The 19,876-nt window shown below is 46.6% G+C and overlaps 1 protein-coding gene across 1 annotated transcript in view; it reads left to right on the top strand.

Annotated features, from left to right (window-relative positions):
- Positions 1–19,237, top strand: part of stau2 (staufen double-stranded RNA binding protein 2) — a 71,025-nt gene extending 51,788 nt beyond the window's left edge. The window contains exons 14-15 of the mRNA XM_084033136.1: positions 17,199–17,264; positions 18,479–19,237. Of these exons, the coding sequence (XP_083889262.1) occupies positions 17,199–17,264; positions 18,479–18,514 (102 nt within the window). The 3' untranslated portion in view covers positions 18,515–19,237. The remainder of the gene's footprint in view (positions 1–17,198; positions 17,265–18,478) is intronic.
- Positions 19,238–19,876: the final 639 nt, after the last annotated feature.

Raw genomic sequence — 19,876 nt, 5'->3', positions numbered from 1 at the left:
ACATTAGAGCAGTTTATATGTGGAAATATTCAGTAACAACTTGTTGTGTTCTAGCTAAGTTTAAACAGGAAGAGTTGATGAAACCGGCTCATGTTCCCCCGTTAGTGTTAAAGGAACATTACCAGTGAGTTTGGACATGAATGGAGTGTTTGTGTTTAACGTAAAGTGAAAGAGAATGATTTACCCGTTAAAGGGACGGTTCCATTAATCATGGAGAGCCGAGGTGTTGGTTTAATTATTTTTTTAGAAGTGTGTCTGCTCTTTATCAACGAGTGCAAACACAGAAGCAGCTCCACATGAAGCCACAGCGTCGCCGCTATAATCCGTGGCCGTGCAGACATTCCTGGAGGCCTGTGTGTGAGAGATATACAGCTGAGTGCTCCTTCTGACCTTATGTGCCATCTACGCCGTGCCATCTGCCAAACATATGTGAGCCGCCGGCTCGCCACGCTAGCCCACGCTCGCTCCCGGAGCCCAAGATGTTTGTCAACATGTTCCTGGTTTCAGGGAGAAGTCGCAGCATGTTGGATTAATATGTCAAACCGCTAACAATGATTAACAGCGTCTCGGTTCCCGTATTTAGCAGCAGGTTTATTTTTAGGTGTTTGAATGTGAACTTAGAAAGAGTTTACTCCCGCCTCTCTCAAGGTCATCAGCTTTGCTCGGTTAAATCTGCACGCACTCCGTGGACGTCCGCCAGTTACAAGGACACGTTAAAGGCCGCGGCAATGGGATATATTTAGCCTTTTCTTTTTCTTTTTTAGACAGGCTGATTTCTGTGTTTGTTCTGCAGAGCTGAAGTAACTCTCAGTAAGCCCTCTCTGTGGCGGCGGCGGGGCTCCGGGGGGGCGAGGCCCACCGGGCTCAGGGCGAGGTGTCGCTGGTCCAACATGAGCCGCCCGCAATCGAAGATGACAGGGTGACTGTTGTCTGCCACCAGACTCTGTGTGTGTGTTGGTGTGTGTTGGAGTGTGTGCAGGGGCAGCTTTGCGTGCAGTAATGTCCTCAGCTGAGCCACCCCCACCCCGGGGGGGGGGGGGGGGGGGGCTGTCTCCCAGATTGTCAGCTGTGGGCTGCTTGGGTTCGTCTGCACTCTGGCTGATTGGATGTGACGTGTTGAACGTGGTGTATCGGGGATTAAAACGTGTTGAAGACATGCTTTCAGGTAATGAGGCCTACTTTTTCAGATTATGTTGTTTCATGGGTTTATTCCTTGGGAATAGTTCCAGGTCTCTTTGGTGTCCTGGAGTAGTCCTCCGACCCCCCTCCCCTTGTGAAAAGGCCTTCACAGAGCTTACCTTACCACTACACCATTTGGTCACATGCTCCCTTGACTCGTCCCTGTTATCTTGTGCCTTATGCCAGCCTCACAGATAGCCATCCTCCAGGTTACCCCATCCTCCCTACACACACACATGAATGGAGATCTGACCCCGTCCCCTGGTGTGTTTCCTCCCACTGAGGACGTACAGGATGGAGGAACAGGGCTGCAGGGGAGGGATAATGATGGTGCACACATTCCTGCTTCCATTCAGATGACTTGTAAACTCTATATATAAGAAGAAGGAGTGATAAAGAGACGGTGGCAGTGAGAGGATACATGGCACTGATTCATGGCGTGGTGACTGCTGGAATGGTCTTCAGAGATTCCCCATGGAGCTCAGGGGAACAGCAGGAGAGGGGTGGAGGCTGCACCGGCTGGTGTTTGAAGTCTTTCTTCCCGCCTGGGGGGGGCAGACGGGGAGGGGGGGTCCTGCAGGAGTGTTACCCGACCGGGCAGCTGTCGGCTCAGCATCTCCTCCCGTCTGACTCCTCTTTATGTGCCGGCGTCACCTGGACGCATCCTAAATCACGGTGTGGAGGAAAGGCGGGGCCTAATATGCATCGACGCGGCACATCCGGAGGTTTCCGACCACGCTGAAGACGTTTAAACCGTCAGTGTTTGGTTAAACAAGGACACCGGCTTCATTAGTGAGGACAGCGGCGGTGTGTCCTTGGTTTTCCTGCCGTACTCCCACCTCTGTGAAGGAAATGTGGGTCAAACCATAACAAGCCAAAAGCTGTGAAAGATAAACACCAAGCAATAATAATAATAATGTCACAGCTGAGTGGAATGAGCTGAAGTTCATCTGTTGTTTTTATGTAATTAAAGATCAGCTATATGTAATTTATAGCAAGGTGACTATAGCTCATATATCTGTTATTAGTGTGTATAGTAAACATATATTTATATATAAATATAGTATACTCATCTGTTTATGTTTTAAAACAAAGCATATTATATTTAAGTTACACTCCCTATTTGCACTGTTTTTATTTGCAAAGAAAGAAACGGGAGTATTATGATGGTTAATAATCACACACACCTGAGGCCACGCCCATAGCTGCCAGTCGCCGTCACTGGAAGCTGATTGGTTGGACACAAATGCGTCCTCACCCTCCTCACCCAAACCCACCCTGTCTCCCACCCTGAGAGCCCTCCTCACCCTAACCCACCCTGTCTCCCACCCTCCTCACCCTAACCCACCCTGTCTCCCACCCTCCTCACCCTAACCCACCCTGTCTCCCACCCTGAGAGCCCTCCTCACCCTAACCCACCCTATCTCCCACCCTCCTCACCCTAACCCACCCTGTCTCCCACCCTCCTCACCCTAACCCACCCTGTCTCCCACCCTCCTCACCCTAACCCACCCTGTCTCCCACCCTCCTCACCCAAACCCACCCTGTCTCCCACCCTGAGAGCCCTCCTCACCCAAACCCACCCTGTCTCCCACCCTCCTCACCCAAACCCACCCTGTCTCCCACCCTGAGAGCCCTCCTCACCCTAACCCACCCTGTCTCCCACCCTCCTCACCCAAACCCACCCTGTATCCCACCCTGAGAGCCCTCCTCACCCTGTCTCCCACCCTGAGAGGACAGAGTGAAGCATCCATCACTCCCGCCCGTCTGCCGGCGTGCCCCCTTCAGGAAACACCTTTCAGAATAGGAGATTAGAGTGTGACGGCAGAGAAGAGGTGCAGTGAAAGAATGATGGAGGAGGGAGGGAGAGGTGGTAAACGATCCAGAGAGAGAGAGAGGAAACTGATTGAGTGGGGATACATGAGATTGATGAGGACGGGGGAATGAGAAAATAGGAGATAAAAAAGTTTTTTTTTTCCTCTTTGTGCACCAGAGGAAGCGGGTCCATGTGGGGAGAATAAACATGAACTTGCCCATTAGGGGATGTGTTGAGAGCTCCAAGTGGCCCCTTGGAACGTCAGCATGTCTATGAAGGCTTGACATGAAGGGGGAACACACACACACACACACACTCTCTTATTTACTTTTAACAGGATATGGATGATGAGGTTGTACCGCTTTGTAACACTCCATCGTAGCCCTCTCTCACACATTTAACACTTTAAATACATGTAGTCTCTCAATCTGTAAGGAAAATAAAGAAATCACTCACTCACACACTTCCTTTAATCCTCTTATTCATGCCAGCATTACTATTTTAATAAGATTCATAATTCAGAGTCTAGGATGTCAAAATAATGATCATATTTGGTGATAAAAGTCTTATCTGGACAGAAAATCTAGGATATTTATTTAATTATTTTTTTTGGAAACAGTTTTCCGTCAATCGATGAACCTCTTATTCAACAAACTGTTTCCACACCAGGTTAAGTGTCGGTTCACCCAGATCACAGGGAACTCACAATGCAGACCATTATATCTGTACGGTTGGAGATTTCTGCCTTTTGACCCCAAAACAAGAAATGGATGGAACTTTGTTTGCGGCGTAAAAAGCAATGAAAATGGACATTTATAATAATCAATTGCAGCATTTCTTCCCAGAAACAATGTTTCTGTTTTGTTTTTTACCACTGAGGAGAATCCCCAGAGCGGAGCCTGTCAGCACATTTTATAGGAAAGTGTTCACATTGTGTAAAAAGAGTGAGAAAATTGTTGTGTTGCATGATCAGCATGAAATAACGCTGCAAGAATCCCTCCTGCACGGACAGCGTTTCCCCAGATGGGCCATGTTTAAGCAGAGAAATGCATGTTGCAGGCCTGGTGTGTGGAGAAGCTCCTCTAATGCTTTTACAGCCTTATCAGCGAGTCGAGAACCCGTCCATGAAGCAGGCGTGTTTACCCACAAGTGCTGTGCTAAGCAGATGATAACAAGATGATAACTGCTCTCCTTATGAAAGCAACACAAACTGAAATGCCTGTGTCTGCGCTCCAGGCTGTTGGCATGTGTGTGTTTGCAAAGTATGTGCTAGAAAGTAACTTGACACTTTTTAAGTCTGTAAAAAAAAAAAGAAGAGAATGTCTCAGGAGAGCAGGACGGATGGTGTTACTCTACCTGCACGTTTAGATGGAAACCCTAAAACGCTTCTTTGAGATTGAGACCCACAAGTTGTATTGGTGGTAGTCATGGTGATCCCATGTTGTAATGTGTTTTATTTTGTGTTATTTATGTGAATACAAACGCATCGTTCCCCTCCCTGTTGTTGTCTCTGGGGCCGTCAGACTGATTGCTTTAAGGCAACCAGAGGTGTTACCTTCATTATCACCTCCATGCCAAGAGGAGCACGGTGTGTGTGTGTGTGTGTGTGTGTGTGTGTGTGTGTGTGTGTGTGTGTGTGTGTGTGTGTGTGTGTGTGTGTGTGTGTGTGTGTGTGTGTGTGTGTGTGTGTGTGTGTGTGTGTGTGTGTGTGTGTGTGTGTGTGTGTCTGGCGTGGATAAAGGTCTCTAAACTAATCGCACCTCTCCTCACTCATCACCCTCGGTGGGAGGCGTAAGCAGGCCGGGCTGCTAATTCGCTACCTACAGCTCCCTTTGTAGTGTCTGCGGCTCGTTATCTTAATGTCATTTGATACTGAGTGATAGTCCGCCTCGTTGAAAAGGTCCCTTAGATAAGAGGGGGGGCAGCTATTTAATCGTTTTTGTGTTTTTTTCTCTGCTTTGCCATCTCCCGGTGACAACATGTGAGATATGTCACCTGTGGAGAAAAACACCTTTTTGTGACACAATCAGGTTTTCTCCCCGTGAAGGTTAACATTATGCAAACAGCTTTACTGTCTCCTATTCTACTTTAGTGTCCTAATACACAACATATACTGCAGTACATGGCAGTATTTGGAGAGGTTTTGTTGAGCAAACACTCAGATTTACACACGGTTGTCATGGCGATGTGTGTGGAGCCGTTCACCGATCGAGGAGCACGAAGCGACGCCGATGCTCTTCTCTTGTAAAGTTGCACAACGTCGGTTGTGCAACACTCTCGGGGGGGAAAGCTCTGGGTTTTTTTAAAAGCCCTTTAACTTGATATGTGACACACGTCCTGCGGTTAAGAAGTTTTATGAGAATTAATCTTGCTCCGAAAAAGCAAAATCGCACTCTCTTGACAGTAATTGCAGGGATAGCTCTCAGACATGAAAACAACCACATGTACGCTGCACAATGAGCCACATTGTTGCTTTGTAATTATACTCTTCTGTTGCTGTTCTTTTCCCCTCCCTGACTGAATGAAATCCCATCTCCCTCCGACTGCCATTTGTTGTGCAAACGTTGTTTTTGATTCCCGTCGGACACGATGTGATTACGGGTCTTTTTAGTTTAAAAGTTTCTTGAAATTACAGGCGTTTGGACTCGGGTTTCACCGGCGGGACGGGACGCCCCCCCCACCCCCGCCCCCGCCCGATGCCGAGCTACTGCAAGTGATTTATTTAACCCTAACTGCGACCATGAGGCGAAAAGATGAGCCCCTGGTTCACGGCGGCCACAAATTGGGCCCTAAATGACCCGTACTGTTCACCGGCAGGTAACGACGCCTCCAGCAGGGGGGGGGTCGTTAATGTCCCATGTTAGGATCACTGCTCTCCGGCTGCGTACTGAGTTATGGAGATGAGCGTAGCGACTGGGGAATGTTTTTCTGTCTGTCTGAGCCCCCCTCCCCTTAACTGCCCCCCACACCCCCCTAACTGCCCCCCCACCCCCACCACAACCACCCTCCTCTCATCTGGACGTTAACGCATTCTCAGGCCTCAAACAGCAGACTTTTTGAAACACTCAAAACAACAGCCACATCGGGGGTTAACAACAGTTACGACTAAGGTGTCACACACTCCTGCCGTTTAAGTAAACACTTTGTGTGTGTGTGTGTGTGTGTGTGTGTGTGTGTGTGTGTGTGTGTGTGTGTGTGTGTGTGTGTGTCTGCCCACCTCCATAACAGTATCTTCGTGATCTTCTAAATCCTCCTCTTGTAAATAAAGTCACGAGCTTGACAGCTTGTTTTCTGTTTTAACATGCAAATCCAGGCCGAGCCTTTTGCATTTAAAGGAGATAAGGAAGGATTGAGTAAACCACACTGTTACTGCCTACATGTGAGACGGAGAAAACGCAGCGGCAAGTGAAACAGGAGATGCTCAGCTTTGCTCTTTTTTTTTGGAGATAGATTGACTTTTGCATGTTTTAGCTAGCTGAGCTGTCCTGTTGCACACGACAGCTTCCACAGGCTCAGAGGCTTACTCATGTACGTTTATCTGGAATATGATCTTGTGATGTTACAAATTATACTGTATTGTATCCTCAACTGCACAGTTTATGCGTTTGAATGCAAATTTGAACTGTTTGTTTTGTGCCGGGATCCTAGAGTCTTTGAAACTGCTGCTCACCAAGAAATAGTCCCCCATATTATGTTGAATCATCGTTTTTTTACTCTTTGTTTTTATGAATTAAACCAACATAATACTCCATGTTCATGAATGAGCTTTTAAGGTGGTCTTTGACAGATTTGGTTACTTTTGAAAAGAGCCTAGGCTAGTTGTTTCCCTGATGTTTTCACTCTTTGTGCTAAGCTAAGCTAATCAGCCGCTGATCAGCTACATATTTACCAAAACAGATGTGTTGGAGTGAGATGAGAGAATCTTTAAAAAAACATGTTTTAGCTTAGGTTGTGCAGAGTTTTAAAGGGTTATCCCAGTAATATCAGATTAAGGTGTCCCTCAAGGTTCAATTTAGGGATCGCTGATATTTTCCTTTCAGTAACTTTTGGCTTTTTTTCAAAAAATCTATTGATTGCACAGAAATGTATTGTTTTCTTTCCCCGTTGTGCATGCTTCAGCGTGTCGATGTCGCTGGTTTTGATTAGCTGCTCTGAGCGTCATTCGGATGATGTGTAGAAAAGACGGGAACAAAAACCCGTAGTCAGGAAAACATTCATTTTAAACATCCATATGTAACTCATCTGGCGTCGTGATGAATGCAGGAAAACCACAGAATGGCATTATCTCAACCATCATTCATCCTTCTAGAGAACGCACACCTCAATTTACCATACGGGGGGGGGGATTATGTTTGATTGCACTTCTATAGATGCTTCGTGAGCTGAACATGTGCAACGGAGAACGTCTACATGACTTCACGTTGTGTAAAGACTTTCCCCCAAAAAATGTGATTTATTGCCCACGCTTTAAAGTGAGAGGTCTAAGCAGCATAGTTACTAAATAAACATTTGTTTTAGAGGCCCCGCTTTCCTACGGGACGTCTTCTCTATTCCTTAATTTCTTTTGCCTCACACTCATTCTCTTTCTTTACCTTCTTTTTTCACGTGCACACTCCCTGGTGCCCAGTGAGTAAACGTGGAACCGTGTGAGCGTTCAGCAGGACTTTGAAATGAGACATGGCCGGGACATCAGAGGACTCTGCCACTCTCAATGAAGCCTGCTTGATTTATAAGAGGGGGGGGTGCACGGGGCCATGAGGTCCTCCATTAGTACCCTGACCCCTGTTTCGTGGGACCAGCAGAAGAAGAGAGGGAGGAGAAGGATGGATGGATGGTGGTAAACATAGAAAGTCTGCTATTTACATTTTCACCACAGAAAGAAGAAACCTTAGCTCCGTCATTTGTCAGCCGCCTTAAACGTCTGCCGCTCCTACCTGATCCCTCCTCTCAGCTCCCTTCTTTTTACGATTCTTCTCACAGTTTTACAGTCCGCCATCTAATTAGCTGTGTCTTAATCACGCGTTAAGGCGCAGCGTGTTTACTGTCTGTTTGCCATGCTGTAAAAATGTGTGAGGTGGCTCGTAAAGACTGCCCACAAAGGATTACGTACTCACCCTCCTTTATGTGGATAAAATCACAGCATCACTGGCACACGATGGGTTGTAGCCTGGATTGTGCTACTGCAGGAGAGCTGCATGATTTTAAAGGAAACAACGCCATTCTGAGAAATTAGATCTTAAAAATGTGTTCTTATTAGATTGAAATGTCCATGACGTAGAGATTTGACATTAATCTGTTTTATCTGGCTGAAATACTCATTTCATTACCTTTTGTTTTCTTGCTAGAGGATCGTGTCATACTGCTTTTATTTTGAAAGGGAGGCCCCAGTGCGTTTGCTCATCACGTCAGCCGCTTTGTTCCTCTTGATGGGTTCCCGTTGTTGAAGAACGCTCTCTTGACAGGCCTTCAAACTAACACGCTAATGCCATTATGCTCCCTTTTATTTCCTTAAAGACACATGTTTTCAGTGTGCGTTCCGTTATTTGAGTGTTTCCCATCTTTGGCTCGTTAACGTGGCCTCTGGACCCGTTCTTCATCAGAGAACCAGCCTTACCCAGCCCTTCCTCTCCATACGAGCACGCTGGAATTTATTGTTTTCAGTAAACATGCCTTATCCATACTCTTGTTTTCGTAGTACACACTGCCAGTTGCCACGGCAACACTGCGAGGGCTCCCTGAGGCATGATGGCTCTTAATCCGACCCCCCGTGACACATTGAGGCGCGAGACAAAAAATAAGAATGTCCATCCATATCTTATAGGCCCGGCGAGCATGCTGGGTAATGAGAAACAGGCCGTGTGTGTGTGTGTGTGTGTGTGTGTGTGTGTGTGTGTGTGTGTGTGTGTGTGTGTGTGTGTGTGTGTGTGTGTGTGTGTGTGTGTGTGTGTGTGTGTGTGTGTGTGGATCCATAGCAAATTACTGAACACTGCAACAGGTTTTTTTACAGGCTGCGTGTCTCTTGTGTGTATGAGGTGATTAAACGTGGCGAGGAGGAGCTGGGGGGGGGGGGGGGGGCGGAGAGGAGGAAGAGCCAGAGGAAGTGAGGTGTAAAACGCCGTCTGACCGCCGGCCTCTCTTGTTACCGGACATCCTCGCCCAGCAGACATCGCTGTAAAGGGCTGGTGATGGTGGTGGGGGGGTTATTGCATGCAGCTGGCGGCTGTCACAGAAAGACACTTAGCCCCTCAGCCTTTATCTTAACCCTTTCATAGACCACACCCCTCCAGGTTCCTCTTCCTCGCCGTCCCACACCTGTAAACCTGTAAACCCTTTGGTTGGTACCGGGGTCAACCCCCCTCACACCATACCTGTTGGGGGCGGGGCTTTGTTTGTTGCTCAGATGATATTCATGCGTCCATCACTTAACCATCCAGGCCGACATCCTCCCCGCGGATTCATCCTTTATGCAAATAAAAGCAGGACGTGATGAAGACCTTGCATCCTAGCTCTCGGTGTGGGCCGCCCATGCTTTCCTGCTGCAGACAGACGAGGTTTTATCCCTCCGCCGCCACTTCCCTGGGACTACTTCATCGCCACGCCGGCGGATTAATTTTGGATTGGGCACAATGAGAGTTGGCAGGAAAAGAGCAGTTAAAAGGATCTTTGACACAAAGGGGAAAGTGGAAAGAAAAGAGGAGATTAGGAGGCGAGAGAGAGAGAAATGGGACGCCCCCCGGGACTGATGACTATCTCTCCGCTGATAAGAGCGAGCGAGTGCCTGAAGGCTGGCTTTTCTTCCCACAGTCGGTCCAGTTGTTGGGGATTCTAGAAGCATAGATAAGTGAATCTCTGCAGGTGGAGGTGATGATGTCATCGGGTAAACCTCCCACCGCGAAGTGAATCTTCAACACGCCGTTTCCCGATCCATCTTAAACCCTTTGCATGACTTCCAGCGCGGAGCAACGCTGTTCCTTCTTTATGAATGAAATCCTATCGCTTGGATGAGTCATAAAGGAGTGATCTGGCCAGACTGTGTCTCATCACTTAGGTTGTGTCTGTTTAACATTCAAGGCTTTTTCATTCTTAGGGAGCAGATGAGCTGAGTCAGTGGTCATTTTGATGAGTCACTGTTTTCCTCTCTTCTTCACACGCAGTCGTCTTTCATCATCGTCTCTTTTTTTCTCATGAAAAGGGAAAGTTTCATTCTTCCTTTTCTTGGTGAGACAATGTGTCATTTTATGACTTTAGTCATCGTTGATGGCTTCATGAAGAGTTCTGCATAGAAACGACACGACTCACTCTGGGATAATAAAGACATGTTTCACTGTTTCATCCCCTCCTTTCTGTTAATATATATCAGCAATGACACATTTATGTGATGAGTTTATCCTGGCTTTATGTGTATTTGGCACAAAAAAAAATATCGATATGCTTTTAAAAGTATTTCAAAGAAATTGTTATGTATGATTTTACAACTCTCATGGTGTGATAAATATATATATATATATATATATATATATATATATATATATATTAATGAAGTTAAATACTAGTGGTGGGAATCGTCACCTCACATTATTAAACGGTTCTCTATTTTTATTATATTATCTCTATATTATTATGTTTAAATCTTATAAGAATGTTTCCTTCAAATCTTTCAAACCAATTCCTATTTGTATGATACAGTTATAACTTGTGTAAATGTTGCCCAAATATCGTTCGACAAAGCGATTATTTCTCGATATTATATCCACTTATAAACAGTCTATTCATTGGTTATATACTAGTTATAAATGCTAAATAGTGCTACAGTTATGAAGGTATCTTCGAGATCTGCTCAGCGTGATCGTGGGATGATATTATCCTGGATCTTCGTCCCGTATCTCCTCCTCCTCCTCCTCTGCTGACGAGGCAGCGGTGTGGTATGCCGAGGTGCCATATGTTTTGTATTAGGCCCTCGGAGGTGCCATGCTCAGCGGCTCGGGGACGGGAGGGGATAAAGCAGGCCTCTCCGGCCCAAATGACGCATGACACGGCGCTGCGCCCTGGGCTCTTATTTATGGCTTCCCATGTCAGCGAAGGCTCGCCCCCCCCGGACACACACACACACACACACACACACACACACACTCTGTCCATGGAGGAATTCAGATCAGCTGCATGCGGTATGCAGAAATCAAATAGATTTGCTCATGGAGGAGTTTATTCAGCTGTACAACTTTCTTCAGAAGCCTTCTTTCCATCGATGCCTCTGATGTGGAGCAGGATGTGAAATCTGGAGACGGGATCTGAATACATCCATGTACACATCACACCGCATTAACAAATCAGCCCCGCACACTGCCAGCACTCTTCCCGTGATCCCCGTCCAGCTGGTTTGATGTGGTGCAGAAGGGAATAGAAAGACTCCCGACCCGACCAAAGGATGAGAAGAAGCTCGAGAGTAGACGACAGAAATCCGCAATAGATAACGCTCTAAAAGGAATTTAACCAACATGAGAGGAAGATGTGACGTGATGGCGCGGGGGTGACAACGGGGGTGAACACGGCACAAAAAGACGGTTGACGGGTTTCTCCTCCCTGCTGTCTCATGTTTCCTTTTGCTTTGGGGAGCTCTGTCGAGGTTTTATGTGGCCTTTTGAAAACAGAACAAGCCCTATCCAGGACAATATATCCGGCTTCAAGCTGCTCCGACAACGGGGCCACTCATTTTTCTTTTTTTCTCTCCCCCGACTTCCCAGGTTCCCGACTGTAAAACACCCTGTTTGAAATCCACTCTGCTCATTGTTTAGTCTGGCGGAAGTCCCTTAGATCATCCTCACCGGGGCCGTCAGAGCTAGCCACCCGTTAATCAGACTGGAGCTTCACTCGGAGCCCGACAGCAGCGTTTACTGCAGAATGAGAGGATGAACTCCACACTCCGGTTTGTGGAACAATGCTGTGGGTTTTCAGGGGTGCTGGTAGAAGTAGGGATCAGATTTCTCCTGTAAATGATCCTTAACAGTAGATTCAGGGTTGGTACGGGTGCTGGAAAGCCTTGAAAACGTGCTTGGATTTAGACTAAAGGTCTTGAAATGTGTGTTGTATGTGATGACATCTATGATAGAACAGAGAAAAGAAGATCTCCATATTTGAGGGACTGAAAACAGCATTTCCTGACATTTCTTTATGAAAAATGCCTTTTGATGATGAACAGATGATGAAAATAGTTGGTGATTATATTTCTGTGGATCTGTTAGTGGAATTAGTTTTCCTTTCATTTGTGGTCCTTCTGTAAAAAGCTGTCTCCAAACATCATGTTGGTTGTTTAGAGGACAATAACATCTCATTTAATGTGATGAACAAGTGACATAATAAGTAGACTGAATACTGACCATTGGATTGGTACAAATATGGAGTTTACCACAGCTGGAAGGGGCTGGAAAAGCATGGAAATGCACCTGGAAATGCTTGAAAAGTGTAGACTGCATGGCAAACTTTATCTCCTTTTCGGTTTCATGTATAAATGCCCACATGCTTTAGTGCACCTGCAGAGTTGCAGCAGGATGATTTAAAGAAGCCTTCCCTCTCTGCTGCCTGGAGATAATGTGGACATGCAAACACACGACTTGGACTCAGGATCAAAGCAGCGACGGGCAGGCTGCCTCCGATGCTCTCCTGGACGTTAAGATTAGAGCAGAGCTCCGGTAGTCCGACTGGTCTGGGTCTGCTTCGTAAAAAGACAGAAACAGCACACTGTACTACGGAGACCGGGTCATCGGGTTAAAACCTTGAGCCCAGGTCTGCTTTCATCTGGCCTCCAGCAGAGCCGAGGCAGGGTCTGATCTGATAAAAGGCAGAGGAAGCGTTCGACGTTGGGCTGACTCTTCTTTCTTCTGCTGCTCTGGAGACTCCAGAGGAGGAGATGCCAGTATGTGAGAGTGAATGATGTGCTGGTGGTCTCCACCTCATTAGGACCTCCCTGCTGCTGTCTTTGATGGCTGAAGGGCCAGAGGGTGATGTGATGGCGATCGAAGAATCGAAGCCTCCTCCTCCTCCTCGTCTCCCACCAAACATTTACTTTTTCCAGCCTCTGCTCTCTCTTCTGTTTGTTCTTTCCTCTCCCTTTGCTTCCTAGACTCTAGTCCAGCAGCGAGAGCTGACACAGGGCTCTGATTTGTCAGGGTCAGTGTGATCCGACGATCCATCAGATCCATCAGGCCGATGCCGAGGCCTCCTGGGGGACCCGGGGCCCTCTTTGTTTGGCCAAGCCGCTGACGGAAGCGAAGCCCCCGTCGCTGGAGGCCATTAAGGGCCCAGCAGGCCCAGAAAAATGAGCCGGCCTTGTCACTCGGCCACGGTCGCAGATTTTCTCCCTGAGACGCCGTCGCGTCCGACCGCTGTTTGTCCAAGCCTTTGAACTGGACGACGAGATAGATCGATGGAGGTGTCAAAGCGGGCCGTGGGGGCCCTTCGGGTTGGCTCCCGGTCTGGGGTTGATGGAGAGAGCTGGTTGTTATCTGAAGTTTGGAGGGGGGGGAAGGTGAAGAGGGAGTGATGAGGGCGACTTCAGTAGGAAACTCAAGACGATCCAGGACGTCCAGGGTCCGTCCTCATTTCAAGGGATTCTGATATGAACTCACACATGTCAGGTTAAACCTGTCTGCCTCATTTGCTTTAACAAGACTCCATTAGATTCTTCTTTACACACATCTGAGGACTTTGTTGCACAGTGGGAATGCCTCTGAAGGACAGATTGTCTGAAAACGTGTCATTACGTCGATATTTAAAGAGTTAATAGGTCTTGCACCTCAGTGACGGATGGCTGCACCTTCCAGACGTGATGAGACGACACGTAGAACAAACTGGTTCACTAAACCAGCCCTTAGTGGCCATTCAGTTCAATTACATTGTAATTACAGTGTCATATTAACACAGGTTATCTCATTGAGCAGGACTAGAATACGCCCATCATTTTCAGAGTTAATACATTAGAGTTACAGCGATGGTGGAGACCAGGCTCCTGGGTTCCAACTGCATCTGGTGTTGGTAGTAGTATAGTAGTATAGTAGTATAGTAGTATAGTAGTAGTATAAACAGGAGGGTAGTATCGACAGTAATCTTTTCTATGACTCAGCATCGTCTGTGGTGTTGGTAGTAGTATAGTAGTATAGTAGTATAGTAGTAGTATAAACAGGAGGGTAGTATCGACAGTAATCTTTTCTATGACTCAGCATCGTATCTGGTGTTTGTAGTAGTATAGTAGTATAGTAGTATAGTAGTAGTATAAACAGGAGGGTAGTATCGACAGTAATCTTTTCTATGACTCAGCATCGTATCTGGTGTTTGTAGTAGTATAGTAGTATAGTAGTATAGTAGTAGTATAAACAGGAGGGTAGTATCGACAGTAATCTTTTCTATGACTCAGCATCGTATCTGGTGTTGGTAATAGTATAGTAGTATAGTAGTAGTATTAACAGGAGCGCTAGTATCGACAGTAACCGTTTCTATGACTCAGCATCGTCTGTGGTGTTGGTAGTAGTATAGTAGTATAGTAGTAGTATAAACAGGAGGGTAGTATCGACAGTAATCTTTTCTATGACTCAGCATGGTATCTGGTGTTTGTAGTAGTGTAGTAGTATAGTAGTAGTATTAACAGGAGCGCTAGTATCGACAGTAACCTTTTTTATGACTCATGTTTGCCGATGACTCAACATTGTATCTGGTGTTGGTAGTAGTATAGTAGTAGTATAGTAGAGCGCTAGTATTGACAGTAACCTTTTCTATGACTCTCATGTTTGCTGATGACTCAGCATGGTATCTTGGTAGTAGTATAGTAGTAGTATAAACAGGAGGGTAGTATCGACAGTAACCGTTTCTATGACTCAGCATCGTCTGTGGTGTTGGTAGTAGTATAGTAGTATAGTAGTATAGTAGTATAGTAGTAGTATAAACAGGAGGGTAGTATCGACAGTATCCGTTTCTATGACTCAGCATCGTCTCCAACCCTCCACCTTCCTCTCGGCCCTCAGACTAAACACTCCTCCTGGTGTCGATGCGTCGGCGTAGCGACTTATCTCATTATAATAATAGTGATTTGATTGGCTGCCGTCAGCAGATAGGTGGGTATTTGTCTTGACCCCCCCGATCGGCTGCCTCGGCCCTCACGCCTGCCTGTCGTATATCAGCGGCGCTGCCACCGCCACAGCCAACTGATTTATGAGTGTTTATCTGCAGTCAGCGCCCCCCCCCCCCCCCCCCCCCCCCCCTCCTCCAACAGATGGGCCCAGCTATTTACTCAGGAGAAGGGAGATCCCAAACGAATAAATACAACAAACAAAAGGTGATCGTGGACGAGTTGCTTTTCATTGCAATTTATTGGTGAGCACAGATGGAGAACCGTGATTGATCCGCCTGTTGATGGCGATCGGGTGTGAGGTCCTGGATGACGGGGACCGTCCTGATATGGAGACGCGTCGTCCATCACCTCTATGAATATGATTAATTTGTATTTACAGTGTAATTGTGCAAACATTCCTCCGGCTGTCATGTTCTTTAAAAGGTTGTCGTCTTAAATCTCGGCGAGTCCATCGGAGCTCTAAATCTCCAGCGGCTGTCAGATGTTCACAGAGGGGGGAAAAAAAACACGTTGCACCATAAATTGTCTTTTACAGACTTGGAGGTGCTTCAGCTGATTTCTGAGTCTGTGTGCAAAAGGCCATCGCTATCAGTCCCACCATTCATTCCACTCTGTTTGATGGATACCAACCAGATTGTGACCCTTGCACCTGCCCACTCATACACATAATTCCTGCTTTTTGTTACTTTATAATCTGAAGTTAAACACTGTTGTTGGTCAGGTGATAGTGTGTAACCTCCTGGAACATTCCACAGAGACACACTGATGTGATCTTTATTACAAGCGTGATAAGTAGTGAGTTAGGTTGAATGCAGACGGAGTGTGTGAGAGTATCTCAGGATCTCATGAGGAAACCACGGGGCTGACGTCAGTAATAAGGATCAGGATGGGACCATCAGGAGTCCATTTTTACTGTCGGAGCATGAAAAGCTTTCAGTCGGCTCAATCTACAATAATCACAGAGATAATAAATACCTTTATACTACAAAAATATATATGAAACATGCAGATTCATATACATTAGATCATTAATAATAACAATACATTCTATTTAAGAGCACCTTTCTAAACACTTTACACTTAAAACAGGCAAAATAAAATTAATCCATGACATTAAATTAAACAAAAGCCACATATATACGTGGATTTGATTTAATAGGATGAACAGGTGTGTTTAAGGGAGGGTTTAAAACTCTATGGTTAAGTTAAATTTAATAAATCATATTTACATACTAACTGATGTTTCATATGATATGAAATGTTTCAGCGTGCAGATAAAACACTTCTTAGAGCTTTTACAGGACAATAAATCCTTCTCAGACTCCTGGATAACAGATAAAAATACTCCTCCAACACGAGAGACGGAGGGAGAGGAGGGCAGAAACACATCTGGAGCTGATGTTTAAGGACACAGGTCGGGAATCGAACCCGCGGCGGCCTGGTTAGGATCAGAGCCGCCGGTCCATCTTGGTCGGACCACTTATCTCCAAGTGGTTGACATGAATAGTTTCTGTATTTGTTTTTGGTGATGATGGCTGTAAGTGTCGATGGGAGAGAAGGCAGAGACGCAAAAACATGTCAACGTTTCATTTATTATGTTCATCTCCGTTTACCCCCCCCCCCCCCCCCCCCCCCCCCTCCTCCTGCTGGCGATGAGCAGGAAGGAAATGACATCACGGCGTTCCTGATGGAGGCTTGGCACACTTAGTTAAAGCGGCGTGAATTCATGAAAATATAGATCAACGTTTAGCATGAAGTGGGATTATGAGCAGACTGATGATGTCATCAAGGTGTTTCAGACCTGCTACCATTTGTGTTGCCATGGTTACAAGGAATACCGATGTCACTCAGATGATCTCAGGGAAGGAAGAAGAGCAGAAACATAAAGTAGAAATATTAAACCCAATCAGACCCAGAGCAGCCAAAGACAACCAGAGTGCTGCTGGCATCAGGTTTCCCAGAGTAAGTGTTATTAGAAAAGCAGCTGAAGGGTGACACTCACTCCCCCCCCACCCCCACCCCCACCCCCACCCTCACCCCCCCACCCTCGCTCACCCCACCATCTGTTGCTCTCTCTCTTCTCAGGCTGCTCTAAGTGCCTTGAAACAGCTGTCGGAGCAGGGACTGGACCCGGTGGACGGCCCCATCAAGGTGTGGTAGGATCCACACACACACACACACACACTCTCACTCTCTCACACACACACACACACACACACACACACACACACACTCCTCCACGCGGGTTTTTAATCTATCGGCCAATCGGAGTGGACAGATGCTTGTCTAGCAAGCAGCCAGATGTGTGTGTGTCTGTGTGTGTGTGTGTGTGTGTGTGCGCCAATCTGGATTTTCTTGCAAATCCTCGGCGCTGCAGGCCGGCCCCCCCCATCATCAGCACACACACACAGACACACACACACACACACACACACGTCCAACATTTCCATAGGAAGAGAAAGCAGAGTGGGCGTGGATATTTCCATGCACTCTCCCGTCGGCGTTGATACTTTGCATGATGCTATCACCGCCGAGGCTTCGTCATGGCAGGAAATAAAAGAGGGATTTTCTCTACATACCTCCGTGTGCTACGAGGAAAGGAGGGAGGAGAGGAGGGAGGAGAGGAGGGAGGAAGGATGACGGAGCAGACTGAAGGAGGAGGGAAACCAGGGAGGAAATCACTGTCCAGCGTTTAGTGGAGTATTTTCATAGTAGGTGTGTCCTGGAAAACCCACAGTTTAGTGTCTCTTCTTCTTGTTCTTCTTCTTCTTCTTCTTCTTCTTCCTCTTCTTGTTCTTCTTCTTGTTCTTGTTCTTGTTCTTCTTGTTCTTGTTCTTCTTCTTCTTCTTCTTCTTCTTCTTCTTGTTCTTGTTCTTCTTCTTCTTCTTCTTCTTCTTGTTCTTCTTGTTCTTGTTCTTGTTCTTCTTGTTCTTGTTCTTCTTCTTGTTCTTGTTCTTGTTCTTCTTGTTCTTCTTCTTCTTCTTCTTGAGCAACAAAGAGAGGAAAGACACCCGGCGGCGTTGTGACGTCTTCATTCACGTCACCGTCGGGGGAGAACAACAGCAGTTACACTTCCACCCCAGCAGTGAATCACCACCCTCCGTCTCGCTCCTAAATCTCATTAAGTCACCCACACTTTGCTGTTGTCACATGTTTGTCATCAGATCATCGCCGTAAACAACCACATCAGCTGCTACGCTGGAGTTCTTTCTTCCTGATACAGAAACACACATGAGGAGTTAGAATCAGACTGCTTTGGTTTCCTTTTGACCAGAATGGCGTCCCGTTGGAGGAATGAGGTCCTGGTTGTGAGTTGTCGGGGCGATGAAGCCTCCCCTAACGCCGTGTGTGTTTGTGTTTTGCAGACCAGTGAGGCGTGTGGGAGGGAGGACGGACATTAAACAGACTAACTCAGGCACCACCACTCAGGTCTGCAAGGATTCACAGGCTGTCGTCTAGGAGCTGACCCCCCGCCCCTCCTCCAGCATACACAAACCTGACAACCCCCCCACCCTACACCTCCACGTCCCGTAACCTTCGACCCCTCCCACCCGTAACCCCACGATCGCCACTGTATCCTGCAAAAACCTGTCAACATGCAATAGGGTGGACCGAGAAAGGAGCGACTAAAAGCACCATTACTGAGTCTATGTGAAGACAACGCTATGTTAACACGTTACCGATGATTTCAGTCAACATTCAGAGAGAAAACATAATAATAATAATAATAAGAAATGAACACACTAATGAGATAATGCATGGTACTGTATGACATTAAGGGAAATCCAAAGTGGCTCTGGATCAATGTGGTTGGTATGGTTAAAACAAATATGTACATCATGCCATTGAAATCTAAATGAAACATTTTAGGGGAGAAACCAACTTGCGTACAGTAGTTTATTTTTCGGGGGTATTATGTTTCTGTTTTTTTGTTTTTTTACACACTAATCTAACAATGCTTGAGTACTGTATTTAAAATTAACCAATGCCAGTGCTGTGAAAGTTGTAGTTGTTGTCTTCATATATAGTCACCCAGCTTACCTTTGTACGCTGACATAAAAAAAGATTCATATCTATATGGATGTGTACGACTTGCAAGAGCATCATATTCCCAAAAATAACACGAGAAAAGTTTTTTTTTCATGTGGACAAAAAAGGACAAACTGGTGTTAGCAGTAATCAGTAGAGGAGCTCCGGGGGGGGGGGAGGTTGGGACTAACCTTCACCTCCCCGGGGTCTGACTCCGCCCCCGCCCCGTTTAAACACGCCCCCACACACACACACACACACACACACACACACTGGCACAGCATCACTGGAGATCACCTGACCCGCCTTTTAATCAGAAACAAAAGAGCATTAAAACATGAGTACGTGGGGGCGTGGCCACATGTCCTCCAACCAATGAGAACCTTCCATTCCAGTGATCTTGTGTCAGTGGACCCCCTCCCCCACAGTTTTGTCGACCACATCTACACCCATCGTGTGTGTGTGTGTTGTATTGACTCCTAAAGGCATCAACTGGGTGCTTTTAATGTCCGAGTGCATCTTTAGAGTGGGGGGGGGGGGGGGGGGGTCTGCATCCATATCCACAGACCCCCCCCCCCCCCCCCCCCCCTCCTACCCCCCCTCCCCTAAAGGCCACTTTGTTCACTGACATTGAGGACGTGTCTTCTTCTTCGCTGTGAGTACAATGTGTAAAAAAAAAGGCTGTTTCTGTTGAAATGCAGTAAAAACACCTCAGTTCATGTGAAAAAAACCAT

The sequence above is a fragment of the Eutrigla gurnardus genome (assembly GCF_963514095.1).
Source record: "Eutrigla gurnardus genome assembly, chromosome: 18".
NCBI classification, from domain to species: domain Eukaryota; kingdom Metazoa; phylum Chordata; class Actinopteri; order Perciformes; family Triglidae; genus Eutrigla; species Eutrigla gurnardus.
The sequence above is the reverse complement of the archived record's forward strand: the minus strand, read 5'-3'. Positions and strand labels throughout refer to the sequence as shown.